At 43.5% G+C, this 18,912-nt stretch overlaps 1 protein-coding gene across 1 annotated transcript; it reads left to right on the top strand.

Annotated features, from left to right (window-relative positions):
• The first annotated feature begins 3,863 nt into the window (after positions 1-3,863).
• Positions 3,864-13,794, top strand: DYNLT5 (dynein light chain Tctex-type family member 5). Its single transcript, XM_056867430.1, has 4 exons — positions 3,864-3,977; positions 6,115-6,203; positions 12,826-12,950; positions 13,561-13,794. Exons 1-4 carry the CDS (start codon positions 3,865-3,867, stop codon positions 13,762-13,764), a joined length of 531 nt encoding a protein of 176 aa, XP_056723408.1. The 5' UTR covers position 3,864; the 3' UTR covers positions 13,765-13,794.
• Positions 13,795-18,912: the final 5,118 nt, after the last annotated feature.

Raw genomic sequence — 18,912 nt, 5'->3', positions numbered from 1 at the left:
TGCAAAAATGATAATTATGAAGAACAAGCAATGCAATAAAACTAGATTAAAAGGAAAACAAAAATAGAACATAGGAGAACTATTTTAAAAAAATAGTATGATACATACAGTAGGCAATGCAATGAAAATTGCCTAAAACTTGTCACACAGCAAAATTAGAAGAAGAGTTGGTTTTTATACGCTGACTTTCTCTACCACTTAAGGGAGACTCTAACCGGCTTACAATCACCTTCCCCTCCCCACAACAGACACCCTGTGAGGTAGGTGGGGCGAGCTCTAAGCGAGCTGTGACTAGCCCAAGGTCACCCAGCTGGCTCTGTGTGTAGGAGTGGGGAAACAGATCCAGTTCCCCAGATGAGCCTCCGCCGCTCATGCGGAGGAGTGGGGAATCAAACCCGGTTCTCCAGATCAGAGTCCACCGCTCGATGACAACCCTATTCCATGTTACATTCTACTACTGATCCAAAACTGTGGAATCTGGTTTTTTAACTCGCCTTGCTGGGCACCAAGAGGACAGTCGGCATCTGACTAGTGAATTTTGTTACTATTGATCTAATCCTTTTACTTTAAGAATATTTCTGAAATAAAAATTTGTTACTATACATTAAATTAACAATAAATGCATAATAATTGTAATGAACTAGACAACTTAGAATTAATTTAGTACTTAAGTTTGACGTATTTTTTGGGATTAGAACTTCTACCCCAAAGAGTAGATAAATTTATAGGGAGATGGAGGAAGATGAGGGGGAAGTCTTATTTTAACCTCTTTTTATTATTAGATGAACATGATTTTGGACGACGCTGTTAAATGTTTCTTTTGTATTATCTATGGAATGAATGCGTCGCTGAAAAGTTACCCAACAGTAAAAAAAATTGTGAAAAGAATAATTTTTTTTTAATTTTTTATTTTAAAAGAGGCCAATCGGCATCAGCTCGTGCGGTGGGTGGCCAGCCGCTCAACACCAGCCCCGCGGCCATTCACAGCCACTCAAGCTCCAGGCTCGGCAACGCTGCGGCAGAGCCAGGGCGAGCCCTGCAGAAACGACCTGCCTGGAGCGGACGGGAACGCGCTGGAGAAGCAGCTCCAGGCGGCCGCCGCAGAGGGAGAGAGCGAGGCCCGCTCCGTCGCCAAAGCCTCCCGCCTCGGCCGGCTCCGGCCGCCTCTCCTGCGCTTGGAGCGGCGACGGCGCGCGGCCCATCCCCGGCAGGTCGGCTTGGACGCACCGGGCAAAGCTTCCGAGGCACCCAGGGGAGACCGCCTTTTCTCCCAGGGTGGGAACGCGCGGCCGCGTGAGCCTCCTTTCTTCCCTGTTCCAGCCAGGATTCAGCCGGGATCGAACGCACGAACGGGCTGAATCCTGGCTGAATCCTGGCTGGAACAGGGAAGAACGTTCGTGCGTTCGATCCTGGAACGTTCGTGCGTTCGATCCTGGTTGGAACAGGGAAGAAAGGAGGCTCAAGCGGCCGTGCGTTTCCGCCCCCAGTCTGCAGCGACGCCTTCTCGACGCCTCTTCCAGCTCCTTGGGGCGGGGTCCAGGCTGCGGCCGCCCTTCGCCGGCGTGGAGAGGTTGGGCTTGTCACCCTGGAAACAAGCAACAGTTTGACTGCGCCGGGAAAGGTAGGGCATTGGCTGATGCTGGGAGGCTTGGGGGGAACCTGGTGAAGAAGTGGGGGGGGGAATCTGGCTATCACTTTGGGATTGGGTCTCGTGTGTGTGTGTGTGTGTGTGTGTGTGTGTGTGTGTGTGTGTGTGTGTGTGTGTGTGTGTGTGTGTGTGTGAAGTGCCGTCAAGTCGCTTCCGACTCATGGCGACCCTATGAAGCAAAGTCCTCCAAAACATGCTATCTTTGGCAGCCTGGCTCAGATCTTGCAAACGGAGGTCGTGGCTTCCTTTTCAGAGTCGATCCATCTCTTGTTGGGTCTTCCTCTTTTCCTGCTGCCTTCAACTTTTCCAAGCACGACTGTCTTTTCCATGACTCTTGTCTTCTCAGAACGTGACCACAGTCCCGTGGCCTCAGTTTAGTCATTTTCGCTTCTAGGTTCAGGCTTGATTTGATCTATAACCCACTGATTTGTTTTTTTTGTTTTTGGCAGTCCAGGGTATCTGTAACCCTCTCCTCCAGCACCACATTTCAAAGGAATCTACTTTCTCCCTATCAGCTTTCTTCAATGTCCAGCTTTCACACCCACACATACTAAGGGTCTCTTATAGATCCCAAAATAAAATCTTGAACAGCTGAAAGAGAAGAAGGGCTGTGTAGGTTTGTCTCTCATGTCGTTGTCGTCCCCCAGCGCCGGGGCCATGCTTTTAACAGCTGCGTGACAGACACCAATGGAATAGGTGAAGCTCTTTCCTTACAGCGGTGAGGAAACCTCCGCCTGTTGATTCTTTGCCTGCAGTCCACATACCCGCCTGCTGACGGTACCGACAAGGGAAAATGAGTTAATCCGCAAGTTCGGAAGAGGTGGTCTTGTTAGGCTGGCTCAGCCAAAACAGTGTTGTGACGCCATACGTTTTTGTGAACAAAGGGGAAAGGGGCAGCTCCAAATACTGGCGAGCAAAACTAAGGCAAAGCCAGACAGATCTTTCTCAGGGTAATTTAGTGACCCCCACACACACAATTTACAAAACAGTGGGGGGAAATTCATCTGTGGGGGTTTCGGGTTGGAGTTTTGTTTCTGAAAGAACATTGACATTAAACAATTTTTTGTTGCAACTTCTTTGACTTCGCCACAAGCTTTCATGAGCCATTTACGTTTGGATGCATACACCCTCCCTGCTTTGCCATCGCAGCTCTCTTCGTTTGGCATGCCTCTTTGCTGTTCCAGTACTGCTTTGGTCTGTTTACATTACACATGCTGAATCTTGCCTGCAGTGGAAGCTGTGAGTCTTCTTTCTGGCCAGCGTGGTGTAGTGGTTAAGAGCAGTGGACTGTAATCTGGAGAACTGGGTTTGATTCCCCACTCCTCTACATGAGCGGCAGAGGCTAATCTGGTGAACTGGATTTGTTTCCCCACTCCTACACATGAAGCCAGCTGGGTGACCTTGGGCTAGTCACACTTTCTCAGCTTTGCCTACCTCACAGGGTGTCTGCTGTGGGGAGGGGAAGGGAAGGTGATTGTAAGCCAGTTTGATTCTTCCTTAAATGGTAGAGAAAGTTGGCATATTAAAACCAACTCTTCTTCTATCCATGCATTTTTATCCCACTCTTTCAACAAGGAGCTTCCAGTGGCATATATGACTTTTCCCTTCCCCATTTTATCTCCACTATAGCCCTGTGCAGTAGAATGTGTGTGACTGGACCAACCCAAGTAGCCCACTGAGTTTCATGGCAAAGTGGGGATTAGAACCTGGGTCTTGGTCCCAGTCCAGCACTAAATACTGAACCAGACTGGCTTTCTTTCATGTCGCTATTAAAGCCACGCCATGATGAGCTTTGGTTGATATGAGCAAATTGACTGACTGAAGTTAAAGTAATGAAAATTTGGGAGGGGGGGAGAATGGCAGCCCCTGTTTGTATTCCAGCAGAGTTGCACTAGCATCTTGTGCCTACAACTGCTAGAACTTGTCTTTTGGAAAGGCTGTGTGTGTGTGCACGTCTGTGATCCATTTTAGATGGATTCACCTTTTAACTTCAATCTTTATCCAAACCCCTGAGGTCCACAAAGTGCCTGCTCAGAATTTTTTCTCAATGAAGAGCAGTGTAACTAATATATGCTAAGTGATCTCGAGAATACACTGTCACTTCAGAATATAAAATAGGCCTTACTGTTAGCACCTAAGGGTCCATCTAGTCTGACATTATTTTCAGATCATTGACCTGTTAGAGTTAAAAATGTATTTCCTACATTCTAGAAGACATGTCAGACACTGTGAGGGATAAAGCAGCACGCTTGTTGAAGAAAAGGGGCAGCATCTCCTCTTTAGGGAGCCATGAAATCAAGCCAAAAGAATTTCTTGGAAAAACCAAAGAGTAAGTAGCCCTTTTACTGTTTCTGATATGCTCTTTTTAACCTGTCATCTCTCCAGTTCTTTGGTTGCTTTGTTGGACTGTTCTACTTAGCCAGTTTAAGAATGTTTTCTTTACAGCTGCCAAGTTCAGGTATTTTTACATGGCAGTGTGTCATGATGGATCAGGGCCCGTGTGGTTTTTAACTCCCTGCCACAGTCTAGGGTTGCCAACAAGCCTGAAGAAAAATATCCTGCTGCTTTAATACCAGCTTAATGTGTGGAAATGTGTAGGTAACACTTCTCATGGCTTGGAGGTAATCCCATTAAGCCTTTATTAAAGGAACAGAACATTTTTCTTCAGGCAGTTGGCAACCTCACAGCCAACTTCTGCCTTCTTTGACATATGATGCTGGGCACGTGTAAGAGCTGTGTGCTTGGCCCTGAACATCAAAGGATTATAGAGTGGGAAGGTTAAAGCGTGACTTCGGGCTTTTCCACATTTTTGTCAGTTCTGTCCCCATATTGCTTTGGTTTATCCCCTAATTTTCACATGCATTTGTGTGCCTTTAGTTTTTACTTCAGGTTTTTAAATTTTCCCCTGTTTTTTTCCCGGCTCTTTTGAGACCACTTTTACCCCAGTGTTTTCCTGTAAGCCAATTTTGAGTCAGCTTTTTCGTAGCGTGTAATGTTTCTATTGATTTTCTTTGTCCCACCCACCTCCACTCCACTTTTCCATGATTGGACTCTAGTCATCATTAAACCATTCCCTGTCCACACCCCAAGATGAGTTATTTTAATTTTAAAAAGGCTCAAAATATTAATATAATTCTTTAGTGGTATGATGATAGTTTAAGCAGGTTCTCTGAATTCCAAGGTTTCATTTTTTTAAAACTAAGTCTCTAGTGCCCTGAACTGGATGGTCTAGGCTATCCTGATCTCATCAGATCTCAGAAGCTAAGCAGGGTCAGCCCTGGTTAGTACTTGGATGGGGAACCACCAAGGAATACCAAAGTCATTATGCAGAGGCAGGAAATGGCAAACCACCTCTGAAAGTCTCTTGCCTTGAAAACCCTACTGGGTTAACACACACACACAAGTTTCTAGTCCCTTCCCTGGCAGGAATTTTCCTTTTTCCTTATATCTCTGCAAGGGAAGCGGCTAGAGACTTACTTTAAAAAAAAAAGAAAGAAAGAAAGCTGGGAATACAGAGAACTGGCTTGAACTATCATTACAACACTACACCATTATATCACTATTTTAGGGCCTTTAAATAAAGAAAATAAGGGGATGCTCTGATGCCACTGATAACAACAGCAACCCTCCCCCTTGGAAAATCCTCTTTATTTAAGCCATGTGCAGAAGAAAATGTAAAAATGCACAGATGTGCAGAAGAACCCTGCCCAAACCGATTCCAGTACTTTTAGATCAACACCCAAGAAAATCAGGAGTAACTCCAGCATGGGGAAAGGTCTTCTTCTCCACCTCCTTGCATAATAGAGTAGTAACCATCAGTTAAAAAGAAATATTGCATAGGCCAGATGTAAATGCACAAAGTTGTTTTAGAATTATATTTGAAAACACAGACCCAATTTTGAGCTGTATTTTGGAATAGACATCTGCAATAATCAGGGGACACTGATAGGAAAGACCTGCTCAGTTTCAGCGCAACCCCCATCAGATAAGCAATGAACAGTTAAGTGTCCAAAATAGTATGATGGTAAGAGTGAGTGCTTTTGGATAATAATATACTGGAGGCATAATGGATGCACTGACTAAAGATCTTTATGTTGTTCAATGTGGGAGCAATTTTTGCAGAGGAGAATCAGCTTCTGCAAAATATTTCAATTTTAAGCACCCTCCTGCCCACAGATTCTCCTCTGCAGACACACCTCCTTGTCCTACACTAAAAGTTAAAGGCAAACACAGATTAAGGGATCTACATGTGCTTTGTAATGTGTGCCTAACTTAACTTTCTCCTAGGAAGACACAAAAATACCTTGTCGTAGTTGATAGTCTTTCTGAAATGGTGTAGTAAAACATATCATGGAGTCCTTGTACGCCTTCATGGCCTTTTTAGTGTGGCACTTTGCCTCTGATTAGTTTCATGTTGTGTCCAGCAAATAGCAATTAACATAATTATTGTTGGGGATTGTCTTTAGCTCCATGAGTACAGTGTCTTATATGGATGAACCAGGCCACCATGATGACATTCTTCGTCCTGTTCAGATGGAGAATACATACCAGTTAGGTAAGGATCTCTTATTCCATGTTTCCTTAATAACAGATCTGTTCTGCACATAAGATTCTTGGTGGGTGCTTTAGTCTTCATTTTATTTTTTATTAATACCCTGCTTTTCTTCCCACTGAGGACCTAAAGCAGTGTATCCTTCCACCTTATCCCCACAACAACTACTTTGTGAGGTAGGTCAGGCAGAGTGTGTGTCGCTCAATGAGCTTGCATGTCAGAGTGAGAATTCAAACTTGGTTCTCACAGATACTATTCCAATATTCTAGCCACTGTGCCCTTGTCTAGGTTTTGGAGCCTCTCATGGATGGCCAGGCTCTATAATAATGTTGGAACCACAGAGCAGTAAGGGCTTTGTAGATGGGTATACATCCCCATAGAGGATATAATCTGTTTTTGGAGAAGCTGAAGAATGAATGTGCTTCAAGAGAGATTCCTAAAAATGTCAGAGGCCTTTGTCTTTCCAGTGTGACCAGGATATTTCGCAATGCACTAATTCTTAGAAGCATTTTGTTATCTACTTAGCTAAAATTAGTGCCAGAAAAAGTCACTTTGTGCTTAGAGCTGGCTATATACTGAGGTGAACTATGTAGGACATGCACAGTTTGCTGCATTGTTTTTCAAGAGAGCAAAGACCATGAAAAGGGAAGGAGAGTTCTCTCTTCTGGGCAGCGTGGTGGCCTCAGTAGTGAGGCAAGGCATCAGGGAGAGGCAGCAAAATATCTTGAGTTGCCACTGTTTGAGCTGTACACCCTTTGTCTATGATAATGATGATTCATACTGTTAAGTCTGCGTGGGAAGGATTCATGAGATCAGAGATGGAGTTCACCAACACAGCTTTATTTGATTTCAGCACAGAACTAATTAACTCACTGAACGTGCCCTGCTTATATGCCCCCCTGACCACCTGCGACCACTCCCCCCTTGATCCGTGATGGGGGGGAATACCCTCTTGGTGACCAATGGGACATGCTGGCTTAGGGTCAATAGGATTCGTTTGCTTAGCCAATAGGGCAAGCAGGGTTTAGGATCCTTTGTGCGGAACTCAAGCTCCTAAGTCTCCCCTTGCTTACTATCCTACTAGATACATACACAACACATACCCATTCTTTGGAAGTGAATCTTGGACCATGTAGATCTGTCAGGACTCTGAGGGACAGAAGAGACACAAGAAAAATCTTTGGGCAGTCTGGGAGAGCCAGCGTGGTGTAGTGATTAAGAGCAGTGGTTTGGAGTGGTGGACTTTAATCTGGAGAACCAGGTTTGTGGAGAACCACTCCTCCGCATGAGTAGTAGACGCTAATCTGGTGATCTGGATTTGTTTCCCCACTCCTACACACGAAGCCAGCTGGATGACCAACCGTTGGCTAGTCAAAGCTCTTAGAGCTCTCTCGGCCCCACCTACCTCACAGGGTGTCTGTTGTGGGGAGGGGAAGGGAAGGTGATTGTAAGCCAGTTTGATTCTCCCTTAAGTGGTAGAGAAAACTGGCATATAAAAACCAACTCCTCCTCCTCCTCAGACCTTCTTTCTAAAATAAATAATTCAGTAACGAGGCTCACACTGCAGTCCTTACCTCCTCAATCTCATAGATTTTACAACCATATCATCCTCCATAGTTCTAAAACATTGATGCTAACAAGAAAAAGAGGTTTTCTTACATACTGCTATGATTAGCCAAAATAAGGAAGCTAAAAGTGGGGAGGTATCCATAAAGTTTTATTTATAACAGTAGGTTGAAAATTTCAAAACATTTTGTCAATTGATGATATTTTTCCCAAGTCTCATTCCTACATACATTGTTGTTGGTGTCACAAAGTGAGTGTTTCTTATTAAAATGCCCAATATCTACCATGACTTAGATCCAAAGGTCCTACTGTGTGTGCAGAATGTACTTAACCTTATGAAGTATGTGGCTGATATTTCCTCTCTGCCCTCACCTCTCTTGTTCTCTCTGCCTCCACAATGTTGGGTGTATGCTAGAGAAGCTTTTCAAAATACATAGAGATGAAGATGGAGAAATAAATAGGCAATTCCCCTTCTTCCCTATTACATGGGATCTAAGCCATAGTCAGGAAGCCTGTTGAATGTACAGAAGCTGAGTGAGACCATAGGTCTACTAGGGTCAGTGTTGTTTACTCTTACTGGCAGCAGTTCTCAAGGTGAAGGTCTTTTTAACTTGCAGAGGAGTGAATCTGGGACCTCTTCAGTGCTATGCAGATGTTGTATCACTAAACCATGATCCATCCCATTAGGGCTGTCAATAGGTGTGTGCATTTGGATATATCCAAGCTCTGTGGGGAGATGGAATGGATCCTTTCCTGGAGCAGTTGCAAATCAGGGGAGGGTGCTTCCCGGATACCCTTTAGGTCACAGTGATTTCTGTAACTATAAAGGAAAGTTGTTGAGTTATACTGTAGGGCTTATTGAGACAACCAGATTTACACTGTGAAATCCACAGAAGGCTTGTGTATCTGGCAGGGTAGACCATATGTTTGATTTAGAGGTTGTCATATTTTTGGCAAGGAAAATATTTCAGTGCTGAGTAAAGTCTTTTCAGGATCCTGGTTTTTCTTTGAACCCCACAGTGCAGTGATTCTTAGATCACATAGCCATGGGGAAAATTGTCTGAAATTACCTTAGGTGTTCCGCAAAATGAGTAACTTGTGTATATTATTCTGAGCACACATCATTGTTTGTTCTATGGAACCACTTTGGGAGTTAGCATAATGATAATTCTAAATACAGCCTACTTTCTAATCAACAAGTATGAGCAGGAATGCACCAACATAGATATATGGAGAAAATAATACTGACCTTTGTTGTAACAATTAATGAACATTTGGGAGATCTCTAATTATATCTCTCAAAAGATATTTTCTTACTGAAATAAAATTTTAGGTTCTGCCAGTTTGTTTAAGGAAGCATTGGGGAAGGGAGGGGAGGGAGGGTGCTAACTCCTGCCATTTTCCTGATTGAAATCGCCCTTGACAACCTACACAGTTTTATTGTGCAAAGGGAAAAATAAGTATAGGTACTTGAAAACTCAACAGCAGCTTTCAGGGAAAGGTGGGAGAGACCCTTTATATTGAGAGAACAGCATGGGAAAGTTTTGGAAGTGAAGGGTCTTTTATTAGGGTTGCCAACTGCCAGGTAGTAGGAGGAGATCTCCTGCTAATTCAACTGATCTCCAGCCAATAGAGATCAGTTCACCTGGAGAAAAATGGCCGCTTTGGCAATTGGACTCTATGGCATTGAAGTCCCTCCCCAAACCCCGCCCTCCTCAGGCTCCGCCCCAAAAATCTCCCACCGGTGGCGATGAGGGACCTGGCAACCCTATCTTTTATGCATGGCTGTTTCACTCACCGTCACCCCTCTGACAACTTTGGGTCTTTATGTTGATTATGCATGCCGTTTCTGACCATCAGAGGTCGCCTCACTCTCCCCTTGCCTTTCCACGTGTTTTGAAATTCGAGACAAGCCAGGTCTCTGAAAACATGGGCAAAGGCAAGGGGAGAGTGAAGAAACCTCTGATGGTGGGAGACGGCATGCATAATCAACACACAAAGACCCGAAGTGAGGGGTGAAGGCAAGTCAAACAGCCATTCATAAAAAGACCAAGAACTTCATAGGGGAACTATGAGAGAGTCAGGTAGATGGGTCAAGACACTGGGCATCCTTTCCTCTATTACTCTGATGCTATCCCTTTGATGTGTAGATTGCTACTCTCAGGGAGAAATTTCCTTCCTTCCGCTTTCACACCTTCTCTCCACACATACACGCTCTCTCTTCTCCATCTTGGCACCATGAGAGCGGGACTTGGATCCTGCATCTCCATCCATCCTACTTAGTTAGACTAGATTAGGAGCCTATCTCTACCCTATCCTATTTAGAAAGGGAGTCCCTACAATAAAGGAAGCATATTAGTTTGCAAAGATAAAAGAGTATCCGAGTGTAACTTTGTTTTAACATAGCACTCAGACCATATGGGCTTTGCTGCCTAAGTTGGCTTTGCGCACTCTGCTTATGAAAGCAGAACCAACAGAAAGCACCTGCTTTTCCCAGTGCAACAAGCAAACTGGTGATCCCTAGTGGCTGCATCCCAGTAGGTTTTTTTAAACAAAGGGAAATCTGATAACAGATCTTCCTCACAATTTGCCCCTGAAATAATGTGTGACAATTTCATTGAATTCTCTATAGCACTATATGTGTGCTAGGTGTAGTCACGCTTTTTTTTTAGAGTAGCTGCATCCGCACTATTCAAGATGTGCTGCACAGAATGTATGACTGTGGAGCAATAAGCAGGGACAGCAAAGAATCGATGACATTTTTATGTGATTAACATGCATGCAGCAATGGCCATAGGACAGAAGCATAACCTTCTGTAGCTATTTAATCTCTAAACATGCAAATACTGTATATTTATATTGTGTGAAGCTCCCAAAAATAGGAAAATCTGGAGCAAGTTTTTTTTTTTTTTTTGGCGCTTTGCTTTAAGAGGAAAAGCTATAGAGGCAGCATAAATATAGAACCCAATTTAGGGAACTGCCTGCCTGCGGCAAGCTTCTGCTCATAAGCTTCTTGACAAGTCGCCTTTTGGAAATTCTGCATGATCTGCTGACAGTCTGTTTTTGGCACAGAGCTGCTAAATATTTTCGTGAAAGGGCTGAGGTTCTGTGTTTTGATTTGATTCCATGTCTAATGGGTATAATAAAGCAACAGCCAGAATCCACATGTTTTGGAAACAAAAGGGCTTATTTAAAAAAACCTGCAGAAAGCATCGTATTGTTTCACAAAATTTGTTGTAAGTATTATAGCGCTATCGGTTCAAACAAAAGGGAAAGAAAAGGAAGGTTCATTATGTTAACCATAACAGTAATCTTTCTTTGTGCAGGGGAGTCCACATGACTCCGTTAGGATAAGTCATAAGTGACCAAACAATTGCACAGAGCTACTGCACCCCAGAAAGGTGCCAGCAAAGCAAATCTCTCTAAAGGTTTTAGCTAGCACTCTGCAGTATGAGCCATAGCAGCATGTGTGAAGCGGAAGTCTGCACTGTCAGCTGCATGGCTGACATCACATAATATAAGTGGAGATTACTGCTGAAAGTAGTTGGCCACCATGATACAGTTTTAGCTAAGTAATTCCTTTTATCTTCCCATCCTTGAAACCACAGATGCCTCCCTTCCACCCACCTTGCACTATGCAGGTACTAAAAGATATTTATAAGGGTTGACAGTAACATGCCTTTAAAAACAAAAGGAAGCCTATAAAGAGCCCCCACCACCACCACCACAAGCAGTTGAATATGGCACTATGTACCAAGAAATACTTATGCAAGGGCTTTTCTGAATAGTTTTTTTTGGGGGGGGGGGCGTCCTGACCCCATACTGCTTTGCTTTATCCCCTGATTTCCACACACATTTTTGTGTCTTTAGTTTTCACTTTGTTGTTGTTTTCCGTTTCTTTTGAGACCACGTACCCCGATCTTTTTCTGGCCACTTATGAAGAGGAGCTTTGCCTTGGATTTACCGCTGTCTAGATGCACATTTTCCCCATCCAAATTCTCAAAACACTGCATGGGGGCTTATTTTTTAAGTTTTGAGAATTTGGATGGGGAAAATGTGCATCTAGACAGCAGCAAATCCAAGGCAAAACCTCCCATGCATAAATGGCTTCTGAAAGTCAATTTTGAGTTGGTTTTTTTCCTCATGCATAATGTTTCTTTCAGCTTTTTTGTTACCCACCTCCAGCCACTTCTTGTTTATTGGACTGTCATCATCCTGAAACCACTCCCTCTCCTCCTCCCTGCCCTAACAATGAGTGCTTTCAACAGGTTTCATTCCCCACTCCTCCACAGGGGCGGTGGAGGCTAATCTGTGGGACTGGATTTGTTTCCCCACTCGTACACACGAAGCCAGCTGGGTGACCTTGGGCAAGTCACTCTCTCCCAGCCTCACCCACCTCACGGGGTGTCTGTTGTGGGGAAGGGAAGGTGATTGTAAGCCGGTTTGATTCTTCATTAAGTGGTAGAGAAGGTCGGCATATAATCACCAACTCCTGCTCCTTCTTCTTCTTCTTTGAATTACAAGATTATTATTTTTAGTCAGTCTCTAGTTCTTTCCCTCCTAGAAATACCAGGAGAAAAGCCTGTCTCCACAAAGGAAAGGGCTGGAGACCTTTTTAAAATGAAAGCTAGAAATTCAGATCACCTGCTTCATATCTATGTTGGACCTTAAAAGCAAATCAAATTTATTTCATTTATACCGCACCTTTCTCCCCAGAAGGAACCTAAAGCAGCTTACATTGTTCTCTTTTCCTGCTCAGTAGCAGAGTAGGAATTTGAACCTGGGTATCCCAGAACCTCCTCTGACACTGTAGCTGTTACACTATGCTGGCCCTTAATGCAGCACTTCTCTAAATTGTTACTACACTGGCATCACAGGAAACAACATTTTGTTGTGGCCTAATTATTAAGGTCATCCATCTGGATCCACTGTTTTCCTAGTAGACTTGTGATTATTATTATTTTAATAATGACTACCAAGTGTACTCTGAGTTGTTGGTGTGTTTTTTTTAACATTAGAGCCTTCCAAAATAATAATGTCAGCTGTTTCTGTGTACCAGGTCCTGCAAAATGCTTTCCAGTGGCAACTGTGAATAACATCTTAAAGGATGTGGTAACAAGTTACCTCGAAGAAGAAAAATACGAAGCAGAGCTGTGCAAGCAGATGACAAAGACCATCTCAGAGGTATAAAATTGTTAGTAAAGCAAAGTATTGATCTCTTTATAGAAACCCCCACTGTGTATGTGTGTGTGTCTGATTTTGCATTCCAAGTATAATGATAGCTGTGAGTATGTATGCTTGTTGATGTTAAGTTCCTGGTCTACGACAAGATGCTGGAATAGGCTTTTCAGCTAACAGAGAAGTCCTAAGCAGAGTTACACCCACTGACTTCAGTGAACTTAGAAGAGTGTGACTTTGCTTAGGATTGCACTAAGTCTTTTTTTGAAAAAGGGGTGTAGCCGGTGCGGTCTACAAACCCATAGAACAGGGATCACTGTGAAATGATGGTATCACTTTGCTCTGGTTAGACCTCACTTGGAGTACTGTGTTAGGTTTGGGGCACCACAGTTTAAGGATGTTGAAAAGCTGCAACAAGTCCAAAGGCACTCATCGGAATAATGTTAGTGTTGGGTTTAGACTGTGGTTGGATTTAGACTGTCATCATTAAAGTAAAATAATTCCATACTTACGCAGGTCCATACTAGATCCAGCTGTGCTTGTGTAACTGTTATTTTGCAGTACCGGTACCCATTTGTTCAGACATGTGGGTTCTCTCTTTCTCTCTCTCTCTCAGGTAATTAAGGCTCGAGTAAAAGATCTTATGATACCAAGATACAAAATTATTGTACATATATATATTGGACAACTAGACAAGCAGAGCATGCAGATTGGAAGCAGGTGCCTCTGGGATACTGCAAGTGACACTTTTTCCTCTTACGCGTTCAAAAATAGATCATTGTTTGCTGTTGCAAAGGTCTACGCAGTTTATTTTGAGTAAAAAAAAAGAAATTTAGTGTGAAATCTGTGAGCCCACACAATTTAGAAACCATGCTTAATATGGGTTGCTAATCAGTCAGTTATATTCCATGAGCACTATTAGTAGTAATTAATCTGTAGGTATCAGGGGTTAATACCATTGATACTGGTATGTAAGGATAGTATTTGGTTATGTAAACAGAACCAGGAAGAGAATAAAACCTCAAGATAATAACAATTAGGTTATAATATTTGTGCATATGAGGCCTACTTAAACATGTTTCTGTCTGTGAATAATTATTGAAATTTACAGCCAGCCAATTTATATTTGTTTATAATTGCTTGTTAATCAGGTCAAAGTATGTCCCTGCTATTTGAATCCCATTTTAGCCTGTTAGACTGCTAATGTGTAATATTCAAACCAAATGGCTGTACTGCTGTTCTCTTCTTCCCTATTTTGAAGGCTTCATATGGCTTCCATTGTGCAAGGGAGCACTCAGTACTTTAACAGTGAACTTCCCAAGAAGCTGAAAGTAAATAGTTTGAAAGCAAAGTATGGAGAAGCCACCTGTCAAGTTCCCCAGGCCGTCCCCTTAACTAAAGACTCAATGAAAAATCTGAAGTCTCCATGCCTGGTTGACAGTGGCAGGCATCTCCACGCTTTGCCTTTTGCCTTTAGACCATTTCAGCTTGTGTGCAGTGGTCCACAAATCAACTGATCATTTAAAAGGGTAGAGGACAGTTGCAAGGCTATCCCCTTCCCATAGCAGCCCGCTTGAGGCTGGCCACTGGTGTCTGCTTTCATGTGAATCCCCTCTTTAGCAGCTGGTCATTGATGTAATGATAGCAATACAGCATGGGTAGGTGAGTTATGACTTGTCATCAGTGATGTCACAGGTACCCTGTAGATGCCCTTGGAACTGGCACATGTGCATTAATTCCAAACCATTGTGGCTCTGCAAACAGGGACGTTTTCCTAGCAAACTGGAATGCTAGGGAAATCCAATATCCCTGACCCAGCAGTGATTCCTTTAGTAACGATGATAATTAGATCCCACATAGCCAGTGGGCATCAATAACACATTTGTTGCTAGACTGGTTGACGCTACAGGCCTTCCAGTGTTAACTATTATCATGACACCTAATAGAAAATATTTTGCTGTAGGTACTCACTGTACAGGGATGTGGAATGGTATAGTGTAGCCTGATCTTGTCAGATCTCGGAAGCTAAGCTGGGTTGGTACTTGGAAGGGAGACCTCCCCTCCTCAAGTCCCTCCCCTCCTCAAATCCCGCCCTCCTCAGGCTCCGCCCCAGAAAGCTCCCGCCGGTTGTGAAGAGGAGCATGGCAACCCTACTTCCAGCCCTTTTAGCTTACAGACCTTTTTTGTGCTTTTCTTTCTGTAATAAATCCTTTTTATATATGTGAAATAGAAATAACAAAGAGCCTTCTGAAATTATTACGCAGAGGTCCCCAACGTGGTGTCTCTGGGCACCATGGCGCTTGCTGACACCCCTTCTGGTGCTCGCTGAGTGTTTTTTAAAGCTGGGAGGGGCCAGGTGGGGCTTCTGCCCAGCAAGGATTCTGATCAACTTTTGGAGGTTTGATTGGCTGGGCAGATTTTTAAAAACGTTGCTTTGGCAGCAGCTGCCACTGCAACACAAGGATCTTCATTGTGTGACTGAAGGTAAGCCGTGGCATGGTGGCAGCCATTTTGTGGCTGGCTTCACCTCCTGTGGCAACTATTTTGAGGCAGCTATTCTGTGACTGTGCCTACCACACTATGTCAGAATTCCAAAGGTGCCCATAGGCTCAAAAAGGTTGAGGACTGCTGCCATAAAAATTGACAAATTTACTGTGGTCCCACTTTGTCAGATATGAATGCCTGTACCAAATACTTTTATTAGTCCTAAACATGCCACAAGGCTCTGCTGTATTGGCTGCAATGTGGTATTGCTCCTACCCCTCTAGAATATGTGAAGTTAGGGGGAAAATGTGCCCCATGGCGCAGAGTGGTGAGCTGCAGTACTGCTCTTCTCACGACCTGAGTTCGATCCCGACAGAAGTCGGTTTCAGGTAGCCAGATCAAGGTTGACTCAGCCTTCCATCCTTCCGAGGTCGGTAAAATGAGTACTCAGCTTGCTGGGGGTAAAGGGGAGATGACTGGGGAAGGCACTGGCAAACCACTTCACAAACAAAGTCTGCCTAGTAAACGTCAGGATGTGATGTCAATCCATGGGTCAGGAATGACCCGGTGCTTGCACAGGGGACCTTTACCTTTACCTTTAAATAGCATTGGTTCCAACAGAGATCCCTTGGGGACCTGAATGCTTGTGTCCCTCCATTGTAAGGGCTATTAGTTTACTCTTACCCTCTCCTTCCTGCAGTTCGTTTAACCAGTTACTCATCCATAAGAGAAACTGTCAGTAGAGTTTGATAAGGAATTTTGTCAAAAGCATTTTGGAAATATATAGTATCTGCTTGATCAGCACTATCCACGTGCTTACAGTACTTCTGAGGTAGGGCTGCCATTTTCCCACTATGGGCAGAATGAGTAGTGAGTGGCTGGGTTGTGACCCCTTATAGAGCTGTCATCTTTTTTGCTCTTTTTAGAAGGAACTGCCACTAATGTGTAGAAACAAGGGTGCCATGCCTCCTGCCTCTTTCCACGCATATTGAGGGCAGCAGATTGGTGAGGTCACTCATTGGTGGAAAGGTATTCTCCATGGCTCTGATACTTGTGCTCAACTTGAGTTCTCCGTCCCTGCCTCTCATACAGTGCAATACCAAAGAGAGTTACTCCAGTCTAAGCCCATTGAAATTAATGGACTTAGACTAGAGTAAGTCTCCTTAGGATTGTAGTGTTGGCCTGTTGCCCATGGTTTTGGTCTTAAAATTATTTCATTTTAAGCTATTTCTCTTTGTGTGATAAAATAAAAATCAGAGTAACTCCTAATGTCCTTACTTTCTCTTTTTATGGTCTTTAAATTATTGTTGATTGTTCAGTCGTTCATTACTCTATTAAACTTTAGAAAATGTAACAATAAAAAGTTTTGCATTTTTACATCTGTTCCCTTCATCTGTAGCTCCTTTATTAATACATTATTAAATCAGGTGTGCATTGTTCAGCTTAACTTCTGTTTCAAGGTATTCTAATGTCACCAATGCTTCTTGCTAGGTATGCTTAGTAAGACTTGGGCCACAATCCTGGTTGATATGTTCTAGTGGTTTCAAGTCAATCATGGGCCAAAAGACCTAGATTCACAGATATATACAATATAATATCTCAGTAGGCCTGGTTTCCAATCTGGATTTGGATCCCTAAATAAAACAATGGGTTTTTCCCTCATGGAAGACATGGTTTGGTTCAGCCTGATTTCAGATGTGAAAGTGAAGATGAAACACATGGTGCAGATGATGGGTGAAATTACAATTTATAATTAAACCAGACCCACAAAGACTTACAGGGGGGCATCTCATTTTCCTTTGTATTCCCTCCCCCACTATTTACTCTTTCCCTTCCCTAGCAGTCCCTGTAGCCTGTTCCCCTTAACTGCTTCCTTCTCTTCTTCCCATCTACCAGCCAACCTATCTTTATCTCCCCACTCTCTTCTGATTTCCCTCCTTCCTTCCATCTACTAGTCAATATATATTTTATTTGCTTCCTTCTCTTCAGTTTCCTTCCTCCTGTTCCCCTGGCAGCCTCTTTGATCAAGTGATGAGCTTACTGGATCAAGGGAATGCCGTCGATTCCCTTGTCACTTAGAGGAGGGCAGGGAGCTGTTCCTGTTGGCATCAGAGGGTTGGACTCCCAAAAATTGGTTTAAATTATGGACAGAAAGGTACTGTCTGGATATTAGGAAAAACCTTTTTATAGCAAGAGTTGTTTGACAGTGGAATCAGCTGCCCAGGGAGGTGGTGAGCTCCCCCTCTCTGGCAGTCTTCAAGAGCGGTTGGACAAACTCTTGTCAGGCTGATCCTGCATTGAGCAGGGGTTGGACTAGATGGCCTATATGGCCCCTTCCAACTCTATGATTCTATGGTTATCTCCCTGGGAGAAGCCTAACCCAGTTGCTGCTGCCGGGCTAGGTCTGGCCAAGTGGTGTGGGTAGTGAGTCTCCGATGGTTGCCTCTTGGCCCATCCCTAGTGACCTGAGCCTGTCCTTCTCCATCAGAGGACATGACCGAGGAGGAGGATGTGACACTTTCAAGGGCTGTTTTGTCTAAGTTCATCCGTGACTCCCTCCATTGCTTCGCTTTACAGAAACCAAGTCTTGGAAGGCTCAACAATATTGTTGTGATTGCCAAGCCATCACCAAAATAACCACTGAGAGTTCAGTGGGCATTCTTTTCTTGAAGCTGCAGGCATTGTTTCTATTATTTTGGGGAGTTTTAGTCCCCCAATTTTTTCCAGATTTTTCTGAAAGCTTGGGACTTCCTTCAGGTTTATAAAGAATCAACCCCGCCTCCAACCTTTCCATAGTTCCAGTTTGCTGATCTATTAATCCACACTCCATCGCCCAGTTCAAAATTGGTGGTTCTCAGCCTTTCCTATCTTGTACCCTACTAATCAGCCTTTCCTTATACCCTACTAATCACTCTATCAAAAAACAGGAGTCTCAGCATGCCCATTTCCACACATTAAACCTCTATTAAAGGGACAGGTCATTTTTCACCAATCCCTTTGGCACACCTACATCCTCACTTTGTGTGTCTATAAAATGCTATTTTTCATAATTCTCATGACTATTGTTAATAACTGGGTTGGAGCCATCTCTTTTCCATGATAGAGACTTCTGATGGAAGAAGCCTTATTCCTGCATGTTGCATGTTCCTCGTGCTGGTGGTTTTATTCACAAAATCATCACTTTTAACACTGAGCATGAGTTCATCATATGCATTCATTCAATACTATATGCTTTTCATCCAGCTCCTTTAGGTAGAAGTGTTAGGCAGCTTCCATGCTGAGGATTTTGGCATACTGTTTCTGTATAACTGGCCTGCATGCCACAGTGTTTCCCATGCTGGTTCAAATAGCAGCCCAGCAGGATCTGTGCAGTTACCATAATCCAGAATCAGAATACTTAGTGCAAAAACACTGTGTGGATTGATACGTCTTGCATAGGATATTTTCCCCTCTTCTAGTTTAACATTATCATGCTTAAACTCTC

This window comes from Euleptes europaea, chromosome 2 (assembly GCF_029931775.1).
Source record: "Euleptes europaea isolate rEulEur1 chromosome 2, rEulEur1.hap1, whole genome shotgun sequence".
NCBI lineage: Eukaryota > Metazoa > Chordata > Lepidosauria > Squamata > Sphaerodactylidae > Euleptes > Euleptes europaea.
This window is presented reverse-complemented; position numbering and strand designations above follow the sequence as displayed.